This window comes from Homalodisca vitripennis, chromosome 5 (genome assembly GCF_021130785.1).
Source record: "Homalodisca vitripennis isolate AUS2020 chromosome 5, UT_GWSS_2.1, whole genome shotgun sequence".
In the NCBI taxonomy this organism is placed as follows: Eukaryota; Metazoa; Arthropoda; class Insecta; order Hemiptera; family Cicadellidae; genus Homalodisca; species Homalodisca vitripennis.
In genome coordinates, this window is record NC_060211.1 from 173,644,686 (window position 1) to 173,660,623 (window position 15,938).

Sequence of the window (15,938 nt, forward strand, 5' to 3'; positions counted from 1 at the left end):
TTTTTGTTATCTGCTGTTGGAATTCTGACGAAATATTTTACACATACCAAACCGTTGAGATATATATGGAAAAAAGTAGTTCTCTGCGTGCTGTGGTCGATTAGTAGACATCGAGTCAAAAGCTATCTTTGAAATAGTTCTAAAATTCAAAGAGGTGGGAACATAAAGAGAGGAAGTGATATCAGTACTACGTCTTCATTCATCTTGTTATCAGCGCCTGGAATTTTGTCGATGACGTGTTGCCTCGACATCACTTGTGGGTGACAGACAGGTTAGAGTAGCTGTTGTCAGTTATACCTCTCTTCTCTATGCGGTAACAGCTGATTGACTACTCTCCGCGATGCATCACGACTTTCGCATATCTGTGCTAGTGTCATCTCTCCTGGGGTTACTGACCACTTGTGACGCTGTTCGGCCCAACATTGTCATCATTTTGGCTGATGATCTCGTAAGTTTATGAATTTTCTTTGCTAGTGTCATCTCTCCTGACGTTACTGACCACTTTTGACGCTGTTCGGCCCAACATTGTCATCATTTTTTCTGATGATCTCGTAAGTTTATGAATTTTCTTTGCTAGTGTCATCTCTCCTGACGTTACTGACCACTTTTGACGCTGTTCGGCCCAACATTGTCATCATTTTGGCTGATGATCTCGTAAGTTTATGAATTTTCTTTGCTAGTGTCATCTATCCTGACGTTACTGACCACTTTTGACGCTGTTCGGCCCAACATTGTCATCATTTTGGCTGATGATCTCGTAAGTTTATGAATTTTCTTTGCTAGTGTCATCTCTCCTGACGTTACTGACCACTTGTGACGCTGTTCGGCCCAACATTGTCATCATTTTGGCTGATGATCTCGTAAGTTTATGAATTTTCTTTGCTAGTGTCATCTATCCTGACGTTACTGACCACTTTTGACACAGTTCTTCACAGCATCGTCATCTCGTAAGTTTTATGTGTTCGCTTTGCTTCCTTACATAAAGAGTCTCATTTTAACGCAGAAGAGCCTCATATTTGAGTTGCTGGTCCATTCATCTGTCCATCACGCTGAGTATATAAATAACTGAGCAAAATCGTTTGTTTCCTTCTGTGCAAGAATTTTTTAGTTACCTTCCAAATTACGGTACAAAAATAAACTCCTTCGTGCGGTGACTTATCCAATTTATTCAAAACATCATTTTAGAAATGGCATTTCTTCTCATTTAGGAATCTTGGGTTACTCCGGTGGCAAGATTAAAAATGTAAGCAATAATGGTTTAAATCTTCTTTGGTATTAATCATCATCATCCAATAAGATTTTATGTTCTTTAAATTGCACTCAAAATTGTGTTTTAGTTGAGTAAAAAATTGAACATATTTTACAGACTTTAATTTTTGCAAATAAATGTCTTTTTGTATGTCAATTTTTTCAGACCACAACAATTAATTATGGTGGATAGGGTTGATTCTACTTGAATGTTGAATTTAGCTCAAGTAGTGCAATATCTGAAATTTGACGTATGATATCAATCAATGATATCAATATCAAAACTCTGTTGTTCCACTTTGATTTGGCACCAGCTCTCAAAGCATCGTAGTGCACTCAATTGTGCATCTCATGAGACAACGAGAATACAACTTCACCTAGATTACAATATAATTTGTAGTCTAGGTGTCATTAATGTCAAAACGATGCAGAGTTCATTTTTGTCCTTATTCGTCACCGACTTTTTTATCTCTTCAGACGAACAGACTCCAGATTCCAGGAGTCAAGTCTGTGGTAGCGTCAGATTCAAGACGCTGCACTAAGAGGAAGATGAACTGAGGCTAACCTCAACATTAACACACAACAATTGTTTTATCTCGGCAAGAACAATAATTATGGTCACTTTTCTACGTTTCAATGACTCATTTTTTAAAGATGTAGTAAAATAATCCAATACAACCATCTCTTAGTATTACAGTTTATTATGCCAAATGGCACACTGTTTTATAAGATGTTCGCAAGGCTTTAGTCGATTTCTGATTGATTCATATCTTAGGTAAAATAATAATTAAAGTATAATTTTTTCCTCACATAATTTGACAAAAGGTTTAAATTTGTTATAATAAACAGTTAATATAATTCAATTGTAAATATTATAATCTAATTAATAATTCTGATTTCTAAAATTATTAACTACAGTGTAATTATTGAATTAATCTACAGTTAATTTTTTTTTTATTTATTTTATTATTAAGTTATTTTTAAAATTTATTTCTGTTCCCTTCTGTGACATAACTAAGTAAATATCGTTTAGTAAAAGCAAGAAAATCCACAAGCTAAGATGTATAAGATCTTAAACATTTCTAATTATTTTTCCTGCTGGATTCACTAACAAGAAACTCACCATACAAGTTAGACCATTAAAATCCACTATTTATTTTAATAATTTAAAAAATGTATGTTATAGACAGAAGGAAAGGCTTGGAACAATTATTTTAGACTATATTAGAGAGCAGTAAAGAATTAGGAATATTAGGCAATACTATATTAAATAAATTTCAACCACAAATTTGACTGTCTCACATTTTAATAATTTACGAACATATTAAAGATTATGTATTATTCAAAGATTTTTATTTCAATTTCGAGATACCACTATTAATTATTACTAAATAAAGCTTACACAATTTCGAAAATAATTATGTAGATCAAAATTCTATTTGGCTCAAATTATTGGCCAAAATTCTATTTGGCTCTCCCAAATAACGTCGCATTTTTCCAATTGGACCGTCGCGTCGCGGCGGAGTCCCTTCGCATGAGATCCGCATTCTTAAAAGAATTCCGAGTAAATTGAATGCTCATCGTCTAGCATCATCAGATCTAGGTCATACGTACTACACCAAAACCAACCTACTGTCATTGGCGGTTGAAATAATGTAAAGAAAAGATGTCTTATTTCACCAGGCTAAGTTAGGGCTAAGAAGCTCTCTCTAACATTTAACCTGGAGACCAACGGCTTAAAGGTGACTCCCGACCCACCACCAATGGCCGGGCAGGCGGGCTGCTTGCAAGGACAGGATCGCTCAGCGGTCACTTCCTAACCTAACCTAACCTAACATCCAGGCAGCAGCCACGCTCGACGTTGCTTGATCCGGTTATCTTGCGATAACCGTTTTACCCGCTACACTACGCCATTGGCAATGTCGAATATGATTATTAGTGGGTAAGGAGATACGTCTCCAAGTGTCTTGCAAAACTTGATAGTTGAGGAAGAACCTTATTTAATGTCAATGGGGTGTGCTTGATCAGAAGGTTCATAGAGTTCTTGCACCTTAAACATTTATTTTTTAATTCGTCCACAAGGGGGTGATTTAGTGCACAAAGCAGGCACTTTTACTCTCGTGGTAGTCAATTTGCCCACTGATAACTTCAAATATTATATTTTATGAAGGTTTTCTAATAAGTTGTTAGAATAATCCAAAAGGAAGTGCCTAATCAAAGCATGTTTCTAATTTGACGTGTCCAGGGGTGGAATGACGTTAGTTTCCACGGGTCAGACCAGTTCTCTACCCCTAACATCGACGCCTTGGCGTACTCCGGGGTTATTCTCCAGGACTACTACACCCAGCCGATCTGCACACCGGCCAGGGCCGCCCTGCTCACCGGCAGACACCCCATAAGCAACGGTAAGTCCTTAGACGTCTTACGTTTATTATATTTTTAAAGTACTTGTAATGGAATTGTCTGAGAAGTGTTATATTACCTAAAATTTTCGCTGTGTTCAAAGCACCAAAATTAAAAAAAATGTAGCTTTCCTAGGACGTTTTACATCGTTATGCCTAGCACCGTTTAGGATTAGTAATTTTATTAAAGCGTTAAATCGTTGTGAGGCTGGAATAGTTAATAAATTTTAATTAATTCCAAGAGAAATTGCAGTATTTTATAGTTGGACATCGTGCTACAATTATTGATATAAATAACATATAGTTCGATGGAGGGTTTATGAAGACAAAAGGGAGTATTCATATATTTGCCATTATAAAATAAAACAAAAGCAGTAGTACTACGTTTCGCCTTCTGGAATCTAACCTCTTCCTCAGGCGAATAACTAAAGATACACGTAGATTCCATACAAAATTAAAATGAATAAATCATACAATACGTTATGGCGCAAAATTTAAATCTGAATTGAGGCCCCAACTACTCAGTGAACTGTTAGATGAATTGGTTGCAAATACTAAAAACAAACGAACTAAAGTTCCGATAAGGTAGGGTGGTTGCTACAACGCAAGAGTGCGCTGATAAAAGATTTTGTCATCGACTTTTAAACATTGACTTTCACTATATCATTTTTTCTTTTGCTTTATTTTTTATTGCATGAATAATATATGCCCATGTGTTAATATGTCACAGGATTGAACTCATTTTGTTCACAGATTTATTTATTCTGCGATTTTCTCGTTGCCATCATGGTTACCCATAAGACCAATGTTAACATATCAGCTAACGCTCAGCCAAGTTCCGTGGAGTGACATGCACCATCATCGAACAGAGACTTGCTAATATAGAAATGAAACTTCTCGCAAAATTTTAAGTGTCAGTTCTTTTGAGATATCGTGCGGACAGACAAACAGACAGAATTGATTTTGTTTCCAGCCCCACGAGTGAAAGGCTGCGCTACAGCTCTGCCAATGATAAGATACCAAGGCGTTGTTTGACATAGTTTTGTACTAAAAGTGTTGTGTTAGCTATCTACTTGATAAAGGGCGAGAGGTTTTTTTGCACTTAACGATACAAAATGTCCTAAACTCCTATACCATCACATTCATGTAATGGTTTTGATCAACTCAATTTCATGTATATATTGAAAATAAAAATGAATAATATTAATTTTATAAAAATAATTATTAATAAAAAAATATAAGCGAATATATAAGGAAATATTATAAGCTAAAATTAAATTTACTCAAACTAATTAAATAATCTAATGTATCCTTTGACTTATAACAATTTATGACCAGGTATGCACCATGACGTCATATATGCGTCACAACCGTGGGGTCTGCCACTGTCCGAGCGTCTACTGCCACAACACCTCCAGTCTCTGGGTTACATGACACACGCGGTGGGCAAGTGGCACCTAGGGTTCTACAAGGCTGGCTACACACCCACACAACGAGGCTTCCACTCCTTCTTCGGCAGCTGGCTCGGCCATCAGGACCACTTCAAGCACACTCTGGGACTGAAGATCCACCGCCAAGTAAGACAGGGAGGATCTTGAACTTGTTTATACTGTCCACTTTTTTTAGCAGCATGAGCAACTCGGTGAAGCAACGAGGACGTGAATAATTTTGGTCACTGAATGTGTTATCAACGAAAGGGTAGATTTTATCGATGAGTTTTTTGGAGTTACTGAGCCCTCGTGTTCAGAAGCATTGAAAATTATTGAGAGGAAGAGTGAGCCAATAGTATTACAGAGGACTGAAACTTATGACACCTATGAGTGCATCAGAAGTCAACACTATGTAAACAATTGGCTCATAATGAAATGAAAAATGCCTTAAAGAGGCAGAGTTAACTCTACTACTCAACCTCATATTGTATACTACAGTAAATTTACAATACTTTAATACAATTGTGGTATATTATCAACTAATTCTTTAAATACTTATGTACTTAAAAACATAAATGCTTAACCTATAAAAAATTAAATAATCATAAAGTAAAAATCTATCTATTTAAATGAATTCAATACGTAACATACAAAAGAACATTTTATGATAAATACAAGAAAATTCCAAATGAAGAGCAAGAAGCAAGAAACATTCAATCACTCTAACACACCGGGTCTACTGATAGAATTTACCTTTTAGGGTTTATTATAAATCAGCATCGTTCTTTTGCTTGATATCTACTGTTCAATTGCAATCTTTAGGCTCTTTGCCACCATGATTTGTATTTTTTATACTAATGGAATAGTTAAATGCCGTCAGCTGTTTTCAATTATATAACTATTTTAAATACATCTGTTTAATGCTAATATAGTTTTTATACTTGTTTCTACACTATTAACAACTACTAAGTATTTTTGTTATGGCTTTATCAGTAAAACGATCCGAGTCAAAAGTCTTATCGCTATAAAGATAACGGACTTTCAACTGGACAGTCAGGCATGGAACTAGAACTTTTTTACAGAAATACAATGCAAATGAGTTTATAACATGAGTTGATAACTCTGTCTCTGGCATTTGTGATCAAACTATCTAGAATTTTATTTAGTTACATGACAGGCTAGTTCCTATACAATTGCATAACAGGTGAGGCAGCCCCTGTTTAGCGATTGAACCGAGAAACCCAACTTCTTCGTTTTAAGTCAAATCCCATATTTCGACCCCAAAGAATTCGGGTAAATCATTCTTAAAACCCAAAATACACCAAATTCTGCACTTTTGGTGGGAGGGGGTGGGAGGAGTAGAGATCATTTTGAGAAGATTTTCAAATGTAAAGATAGGTCTTGACCATTAAAAATTAAGCACGGCAAGCCGTGCTTCATTTTTAATGGTCCAAACGCTGATAATTTTGAGTTTTTAAGTTTATTCGCTTCTTGTCTACAGGGAGGTTCAAAATGTCAAAGTTGTACAGTTTCAAAAGTTCTTACTGTTACCGCCTAAATAGTTGCTTATATAATCTTGATTGTTTTCGAGAAATATTTTTCGGTAGTCGCCACTTTTGATGCTGCCCCACTTAGACGGCCGCAGATACATTAGTGTCAGACCATTCGAGAATTATAAATACACCTAAGCTTGTTCAAACAGTAAAAAAGACTTTTCCTTGGTTTGCATTTCTATTTAGTAATTTAAAGCGTCATAAATGATATTTTAAAATTTGGGAACAGTTGAAGAATTTGACCAATTTAATTCAACACAAACTATTTATAGTAAATATATTTTTAATAACGTTTAAAACTATTGAGTTTGTAATTAAGGGATGTACTTTCCTCAGCAAAAAGCTCGCTACTCAACAGGCTATGACATGCACAGGGACCTGAACGTCTCCTGGGAAGGTGTGGGCAAATACTCCGCGGATCTGTACACCGAAGAGGCGGAGTCAGTGATACACCAGCACAACTTGTCCAGACCACTGTTCCTGTACCTGTCTCACAACTGCACCCCATTCCCCCTATCAGGCACCAGACCACACCATCGCCAGGATGAGACATGTCACTCCCAAGAAACGTAGGATATATTCAGGTATGCAAGCTACATACCTTAACGTCTTGTAATACTCGTTTCTTACAAGGAAACGTAATTGATACTTAAATGAATGGACCAAACATGCTGTCCACTGTCAGTTAAAATTAGACTACTTTGGTTCCCAAAATAGAAAAATCTAAATATAAAAAACAAATTAAAATCGGAAAGAATAGAGCTCTCGATGTGGAGTCACAATATTATCTCAAGAAATTCGTATAGAAATTCACAGGTTGGTGGGTGTTATTAAACACTTTATTTTCAGATCTTAGATGTATCTCAGATAAGTTACCGGAGTATTCTGCACGAGTTAAAAAATTGTGGCATTCAAGTTTATAGAAATGTTCATTTTAGGGTTTTTATATTCGGGTGGTTATAAAAATTACATATGAGATAATGTTTAGAAGTCAATTCATTATCGTTATTGCAATAAGTAGAATTTTATTGAAAATCTACCTAAAACTTGTCTAACATTTGATCACAATCTATCTTTAACATTACATTCTGAGAATTGGAATCCAACTACAAGTTCGAGCCTGACTGAGGATTGTATGATTCTTCAACTTAAAACTTTCTTATGCAAGTACGAACCGAAAAAAAATAAATAAATTTAAGATAAGGTACTCAATTTTACAAAGAAATTGTGTTGGCTTCTTGTCGAAAACCGTTTGATAAACAGAACGAATTAAACTTTGTCACTTTAAGAATTTGTCCAAACTCGGTTAACTTACAGAAAGGCACAGAATCGAGAAGTTTGTAGAGGAGATATTTTATAGTCTGCTTTATTTATTTATTAATAAGGTACTCATTTTTGCGATGCTTCTCGCCGAAAAACATTTGGTAAACAGAACAAATTAAGATATGTGACTTTAAGAAGAGACAAAACACAAATTTATACTTATAGAAAGGCACAAACACATGTCTGAAGGTTTTTTAAAGCTTCAATAAAAGGTATTCGTATATTGAGAAGATAGTAAAATATATAATAGTGGAAAAAGCCCCATTTTATTAATGGCTCTCAATATTGTTGCAGCAATGGTGACCAAAGTGGATGAATCCGTAGGGCGAGTGACTCAGGCCCTGAAGGATAAGGGCATGTTGAACAACTCCATCATACTCTTCCTCTCTGACAACGGAGGTTCAGTTGCAGGTCATGGCGGTAGTTACAGCTCCAACTGGCCTCTTAGAGGGGTAAGTACACAGTCCTGCATCGTAAACGTGCCTTGAGCTTGGGTCACTCATCGTGGACCAATTGCATAATTCATTCATAGTTCTTCACTTTAAAATCCAAATCTCAATCGAGATCCTTATAGGGCAAGGACACTCTGTGGGAAGGAGGTGTGCGAGCTGTAGGGCTGATTTGGAGTCCTCTTTTGACGGGAACTCCCAGAGTTCACCGAGGACTTTTCAACGTCCAAGACTGGCTTCCGACCCTACTTTCTGCTGCCGGAGCTCCTGCCTACTTGAAAAAAGGTGATTTTCAAAGTTTCCCAATTAAAAATAAAATATATTAAAAGATGCTTTGGAATTGTACTGTACCAAATCGATTGTTTTTCAGGCCAGATAAAGACGGATGGAGTAAACCAATGGGAAACTCTGAACGGTTCTGAACGACCTCCTTACGAGTCCATGCTCCACAATATCGACAGTGTGAGGAAAATCGCTGCCCTCCGATACAAGAATTGGAAGCTTGTAATAGGTGACCTGTCATTCAGTCTTACTTGCTTGTTTTAGTCCTTGGTATTTAAAAGGGTAATAGGAAAGTTGTGGGCTTTTGTCATCTAACAAAAATTACTGAAACCCAAAATTATGTTTCTCCTCTGTTCTTTAGATGGCAAAAGCTAAAGCATAGAATATTGAATTTTCCTATCTTGATATTGGCATAGTCATTTGCAGAATTTCATTTGATAAATAAATTTATGCTTTAAGTATTATCACCTGAAGAGGAGACAATAACATGAATCATAAGTTGGAACGTACTAAAAGGTAACAATACAAAAAACAGTTTGTGTAGCTTCATAAGAGGTTTTTGTGTCAACCTGATGATTGAATTTTTGATATTAACGTTGACCTTTTTTAACAACAATTTTTATTTGTTAACCTTCTACGAGTAATTTTTGTGACTTAAATAGTACATAACACATAGTGTTTAATTTATAAAAGGAACAAAAACTAGTAACATGCATTTGTACCGTTTCAGCAAGGGATTTGCATCACTTACAGTGACATTTAAAAAGTCACATTTCAGGTTTAGTCTTCCAACAAGTTTAACAGTATCTTTTAATTTGTATTTCCAGATTACCTTCTCTTAGACAATCACGTCATCTTCCTTTTTTCTCCCCATACTATCTCTTCTGTAAAGCTTTTGAACATTTTATTTCCAGTGGTGGTGCTGAATTTGCTCTCACCAAAAGAAGCGTCGTCTAAATACTCTTTCGCTAAAAACGTCTTCGTCAAATAGCCTACAATTCCATGAAACAATATGTTCTACGAAAGAAATCCCAAAACTGATCCTTGTGGACATCCTTTGTGGTAATTTTTTTAATTTTCTATATAAAACCTCTTGTTCGCAAACTAATTCCTTACTAGTAGTAAACTATTCTTAAACTCTCATCCTTAAAGAATTCTTTACAAGAAACGCCAAGAAGCCGGTTAAAACTAATCTGGTATGTCCAGGAATAATACATTACATGCCTTTTTGTTCAAAACAATATTTGCGCATAGCTTAGATGAATTCGTTATCCAGGCTTAACCAATATATATATTTAAATATGATAGAATTTGTGCAAACTTTATAGATGGAGTAATTTGTAATATAGGCTACTCATCACAGGTTAAAAAAATTATATAATTCTAAACAACTTTATTCGTGCATTGTTTTAAAATATTTCCAATGTTTTAAAATGGCGGTTCGATGTTTGGAAAAACAATTACTATTTATAAGTTATTCTGCATCGTGGCATAGAAAAACTTATTTTGGAATTCTTAGGTCATTTACAACAACGTTTATTCCTACGTAGATTTTGATATCTCGTAAGGTTTTCAGATAGTGAACGTACAATGTTTTGATGAATACACATTAACAATGTGGAAATAATGGTGAACACAATAATCCCAGTAATTTCTAGCCAATTAAAACTAAAATTTGTACTAAGACAGTACTTCGGGGGACTCCAGGAGGGTTCACTTTTGGCTGGTTGTACCTTCCAGTAGAAACTACACTGAGTACAGTAAAAACAGACGTGTTACTTAATTTTGGGCAACCTAATGGATGTCCAGAAACGGTACATCATTAACCGCAAATGTCGAGATATTGGGGTGAAAAGGTAGTTCGATATATTGTCTAGTTTATTGCGGAAGATGACTGTTTGTGTTAAGACCCCCCAAGTGTTAAGGGCTGTTGCTAGCCCATACATAAGGGACGTGCCGCCCATTGCCTCATTGCCTGCTTTTTCTGGAGAGGCTGGTTCAAAGCTGTCTTCCCTTTCTTCAGAGAAGACATAATGAGATTAATGTCCTAAATGTTTCGTAATGGATCTTGACAAGATGCGCCCCCTATCCCCAAACTTACCCATCCAGAATATCCTGTCACTCAGGAAGCAGCAAAAAGGTCCTTTTTAGGAGTAAGTGCAATTTCTAAGTTTCTTGTCCTAAGAGAACAAAAAGACAGTACTTTCACATTGCAAAACAGTCAGAAACAATAATAGGTTTTAAGATGGCGGCCATTGGTATTTGTGCTAATTTAATCTCGGATAACAATATCTCTTTTGCTTTGTTGTACAAACAACATAAGTAAAAATTAACAAATTGTAAGAACTTTACAAGATATTTCAAGCAAAATTTATTCTTACTAATGTTTAGAACTCTTAAGATTTCAAGATTTGTTACGAGTATATTAACATGCCAACCTTTAGAGTTATCGTGACAGCCTGCAGTGTTATGCAAATTAAACTTCTTAACTAATATCGCATCTTCAGTTGACAATTCAATGACATGACAACCACATGTGAATCTACCCTTTCCGAATAACCCGGAAGGGATATTTTATTCTTACCAGCGATGTTTAATATTTCAGCCCTTTCGTAATATTCAAATCAAATAACTTTATTCCACATAATTAGTATGTACAAAAGAATGACAAAGCTAATTCGTATGCAAAATTCCCAGCAAGACTACAGGTCAGAGTGCTTGAAGAGTTCTTTCTTAAATTTACATACCATTACATAAAAGCTATATTAATGAATGACAGAATAAAAATAAATTTCTTTAAACGTATAACCTTTAATATTCTAACAACATTAAAAAGAAAGGATTACGACTAATATAAACAACTTGTCTGACAAACAAAAGCAGGCCTTCGTATGAAAATCAATTGCTACATATTTAAATTTACAGGAACCAATTTTTGTGAAAAATTTAAATTAATAACTAATAGTAATAAAACAATACATTGACAGAGCTTTGGACTGGTAATTTAGTTGTAAGGTGATAACAACAGCGCCTCTGCAGCCCGCCATCCAACACGAAGTAACCATGTTGTCACCTTCCACTTATATACAATGAGTCATCATCCTGTAAATCTGTCTCCAGGGTTGTCATCCTCCTTCATCTACTTCCAGAATCATTTTACGAATTAAATTTCTTCTTTTTGCCTTATTTACACTTATATATCCTTGGGTTGTCCTCACAGACCTTTATTTGTCTTACTAAGTTTTCATCCTCAACCATCTACGTCCAATTCGTCTCAACCTAGGTTTCTCTTGTAATATATGAATTAACCATTAGAGAACTGAGTAGGTTGTTTGTCAAAGGTAGAACATATCACGGAAGGTATGACAGCTGGCTTGGTAAACTGAGTAGGTTGTTTGTCAAAGGTGGAACATATCACGGAAGGTATGACAACTGGCTTGGTAAACTGAGTAGGTTGTTTGTCAAAGGTAGAACATATCACGGAAGGTATGACAGCTGGCTTGGTAAACTGAGTAGGTTGTTTGTCAAAGGTAGAACATATCACGGAAGGTATGACAGCTGGCTTGGTAAACTGAGTAGGTTGTTTGTCAAAGGTAGAACATATCACGGAAGGTATGACAGCTGGCTTGGTAAACTGAGTAGGTTGTTTGTCAAAGGTAGAACATATCACGGAAGGTATGACAGCTGGCTTGGTAAACTGAGTAGGTTGTTTGTCAAAGGTAGAACATATCACGGAAGGTATGACAGCTGGCTTGGTAAACTGAGTAGGTTGTTTGTCAAAGATAGAACATATCACGGAAGGTATGACAACTGGCTTGGTAAACTGAGTAGGTTGTTTGTCAAAGATAGAACATATCACGGAAGGTATGACAGCTGGCTTGGTAAACTGAGTAGGTTGTTTGTCAAAGATAGAACATATCACGGAAGGTATGACAGCTGGCTTGGTAAACTGAGTAGGTTGTTTGTCAAAGGTAGAACATATCACGGCAGGTATAACAACTGGCTTGGTAAACTGAGTAGGTTGTTAGTCAAAGGTAGAACATATCACGGAAGGTATGACAACTGGCTTGGTAAACTGAGTAGGTTGTTTGTTAAAGGCAGAACATATCACGGAAGGTATGACAACTGGCTTGGTAAACTGAGTAGGTTGTTTGTCAAAGGTAGAACATATCACAGCAGGTATGACAACTGGCATTGTAAACTGAGTAGGTTGTTTGTCAAAGGTAGAACATATCACGGCAAGTATGACAGCTGGCTTGGTAAACTGAGTAGGTTGTTTGTCAAAGGTAGAACATATCACGGCAGGTATAACAACTGGCTTGGTAAACTGAGTAAGTTGTTTGTCAAAGGTAGAACAATTCACGGAAGGTATGACAGCTGGCTTGGTAAACTGAGTAGGTTGTTTGTTAAAGATAGAACATATCACGGAAGGTATGACTGGTAAACTGGTTTGGTAGTAGGTTGTTGTCAAAAGGTAGAACATATCACGGAAGGTATGACAGCTGGCTTGGTAAACTTAGTAGGTTGTTTGTCAAAGATAGAACATATCACGGGAGGTATGACAGCTGGCTTGGTAACTGAGTAGGTTGTTTGTCAAAGATAGAGAACATATCACGGAAGGTATGACAACTGGCTTGGTAAACTGAGTAGGTTGTTTGTCAAAGGTAGAACATATCACGGAAGGTATGACAGCTGGCTTGGTAAACTGAGTAGGTTGTTTGTCAAAGGTAGAACATATCACGGAAGGTATGACAGCTGGCTTGGTAAACTGAGTAGGTTGTTTGTCAAAGGTAGAACATATCACGGAAGGTATGACAGCTGGCTTGGTAAACTGAGTAGGTTGTTTGTCAAAGGTAGAACATATCACGGAAGGTATGACAGCTGGCTTGGTAAACTGAGTAGGTTGTTTGTCAAAGGTAGAACATATCACGGAAGGTATGACAACTGGCTTGGTAAACTGAGTAGGTTGTTTGTCAAAGGTAGAACATATCACGGAAGGTATGACAACTGGCTTGGTAAACTGAGTAGGTTGTTTGTCAAAGGTAGAACATATCACGGAAGGTATGACAGCTGGCTTGGTAAACTGAGTAGGTTGTTTGTCAAAGGTAGAACATATCACGGAAGGTATGACAACTGGCTTGGTAAACTGAGTAGGTTGTTTGTCAAAGGTAGAACATATCACGGAAGGTATGACAGCTGGCTTGGTAAACTGAGCGCCTCTCGCCGGGACTACACTCTTGATGCTGTGAGAGACAGTTTCGCAGGGAGAGCTATCCATGACTCTCCAGCGTCTCTCCCTCGACCTCCTGTGATGCTGCGTCTCCGGAAACAAGCCTCCATCTCGTGCCCATCTCTTCCACGTACGTATTCTCCACTAGACTTGTTGCTTTATGAAATTTGCCTCACATAGAAGAAATGGTATATTTTCTTTTTACGGCCAGTTGGTACCTCATTCAGTAACGTACTCTTTGATACAAAATATTGAATCCTAAAATGAAAAAAAGCAATGTTAAAGGAAACTTGTGGCTTTGGTTTAAAACTGGACCAACCTGTCCGATGAGGTAATTCTAAAAATTTCAACATGGAAAAGGTTGGATAGTGTTGCATTTCTTAGCTGAAAATCCAAACTGGGAAAATCCAAATTCTCTACTTCTAAGAGTGATCAACCACAGAAAACATTTTCACTTTGCACTCATATTAGAGTAAATTTATTTCTTTTTGGGGAAGAAAAGAGTAACTCTCTTTCAAAACTGAAGTTTCTAAATTTTACCTCTACGTAGCTCGTGGTCAAACGACCTAGGGAAGTCAAAAACTGTAATTTTGGGATTTTATTATGTTTTTACACTAATAAAATTTACCCGACCTTGTGTGGGGTATGTTTCTGTATTTCACACGTGTATTTTCAACATATAAACAATATAACACCAGGTAATCACAATAGCATTGAAATCAGATGATAGTCAGTAACTAGCTATGATAAAAGTTAAGTAATATAAATTGCCCCGGTCATTAATTTTAGTGACTTCTCAAGACTACTACGTTGCTGTAATCTTAAGAATCGCATTCCTCTTGGCTCAACATTCCCTTTTATGTTGGTTCAGGTGAGGACAAATCTTGCAAACCTCACAAAAATCCCTGCCTCTTTGACATCGAGAAGGACCCCTGTGAGCTCACAGACTTGGCCAAGTCTCACCCTCAGTTGGTCCGCCAGATGAACGCTATGCTGCAGAAGTACCGGCCAGTGAAGCCCAACAATCGCCGCAGAGACTACCGCAGCTATCCTCACCATTGGAACAACACGTGGACCAACTGGGGTGACCTGGTATAACCCTTACTGGCATAACCTAGTAGATAGGACATTTTGGGGATGATGACTGATGATAACACTAATTCTATTAATGAGCACTGTATAATACAAACTTTTACCAGTATAAAATATGTCTTTGAAGCTTTTTAGTTTACCTTTAAATTTGGTGAATTTGGTATTCAAAATAACCTTATTCATCCATTGCTCGAAATTTTAACCAACAACGCTTTTCGGGTAAGTTTTAAATACCCAAAACCGCAGTGGACTCTTCATTTCAGGCAATAGTCAAAATAGACGTGTTGTAGGCAGTTCTCAACTTAACTCAATTAATTTACTGTCAAAAACATAAAACGCATGGATAATCGTCAAAACACACACACACACACACACACACACACACACACACACACACACACACACACACACACATATACGATGTGGTATATAAAAGTAATAAATCAAAACAGAATTACTCATATAACCCAGAACAAGGTAAACTAATTATGGAGGTCTACATTTTTCTCTTCTAGGTATTCTCGAACACTGCAGTATTTTTTTTAAAATAAGGAACTTTTTTAGTTTATTCAGGAATTCCCTGTTATCAGCAACACTTTTCAAGTAAAGAGGGCAAAGAGTTAAAAAAGACGAATGCAGGCATAAAAGCTCTGATTTTCAAATACTTTTGTTTTCGTGGTAAGGTAAGATAAGGTCATTTCTAATTCTTAAATGGTAGTTGTGTTTACTCAGTATACGAAATCGTCAGCAAGTTTAGTCAGTGGGCATTTATATTTGTACGCAAAAGCGTCATGGGTATTTTCTTTTTACGCAATAACCCAATTCGAGTTTATCTAATAATACAAAACAAGACAACAGGGGTCCTAGTAAGGTCCAGGACCTATACCAACGAAAATCTGAAATAAATAGGTCCTCTTATAGGGTGAGAA

The 15,938-nt window shown here is 36.5% G+C and overlaps 1 protein-coding gene across 1 annotated transcript; it reads left to right on the forward strand.

Annotated features, from left to right (window-relative positions):
* The first annotated feature begins 264 nt into the window (after positions 1-264).
* On the forward strand, positions 265-15,139 carry LOC124363193 (arylsulfatase B-like). The gene is given in 10 exon segments (XM_046818351.1): positions 265-448; positions 3,494-3,653; positions 4,989-5,227; positions 6,970-7,128; positions 7,130-7,217; positions 8,251-8,408; positions 8,531-8,690; positions 8,776-8,916; positions 13,856-14,047; positions 14,789-15,139. Coding segments are annotated over 10 exon segments (1,632 nt in total). The 5' UTR covers positions 265-340; the 3' UTR covers positions 15,016-15,139.
* The last annotated feature ends 799 nt before the right edge of the window (positions 15,140-15,938 follow it).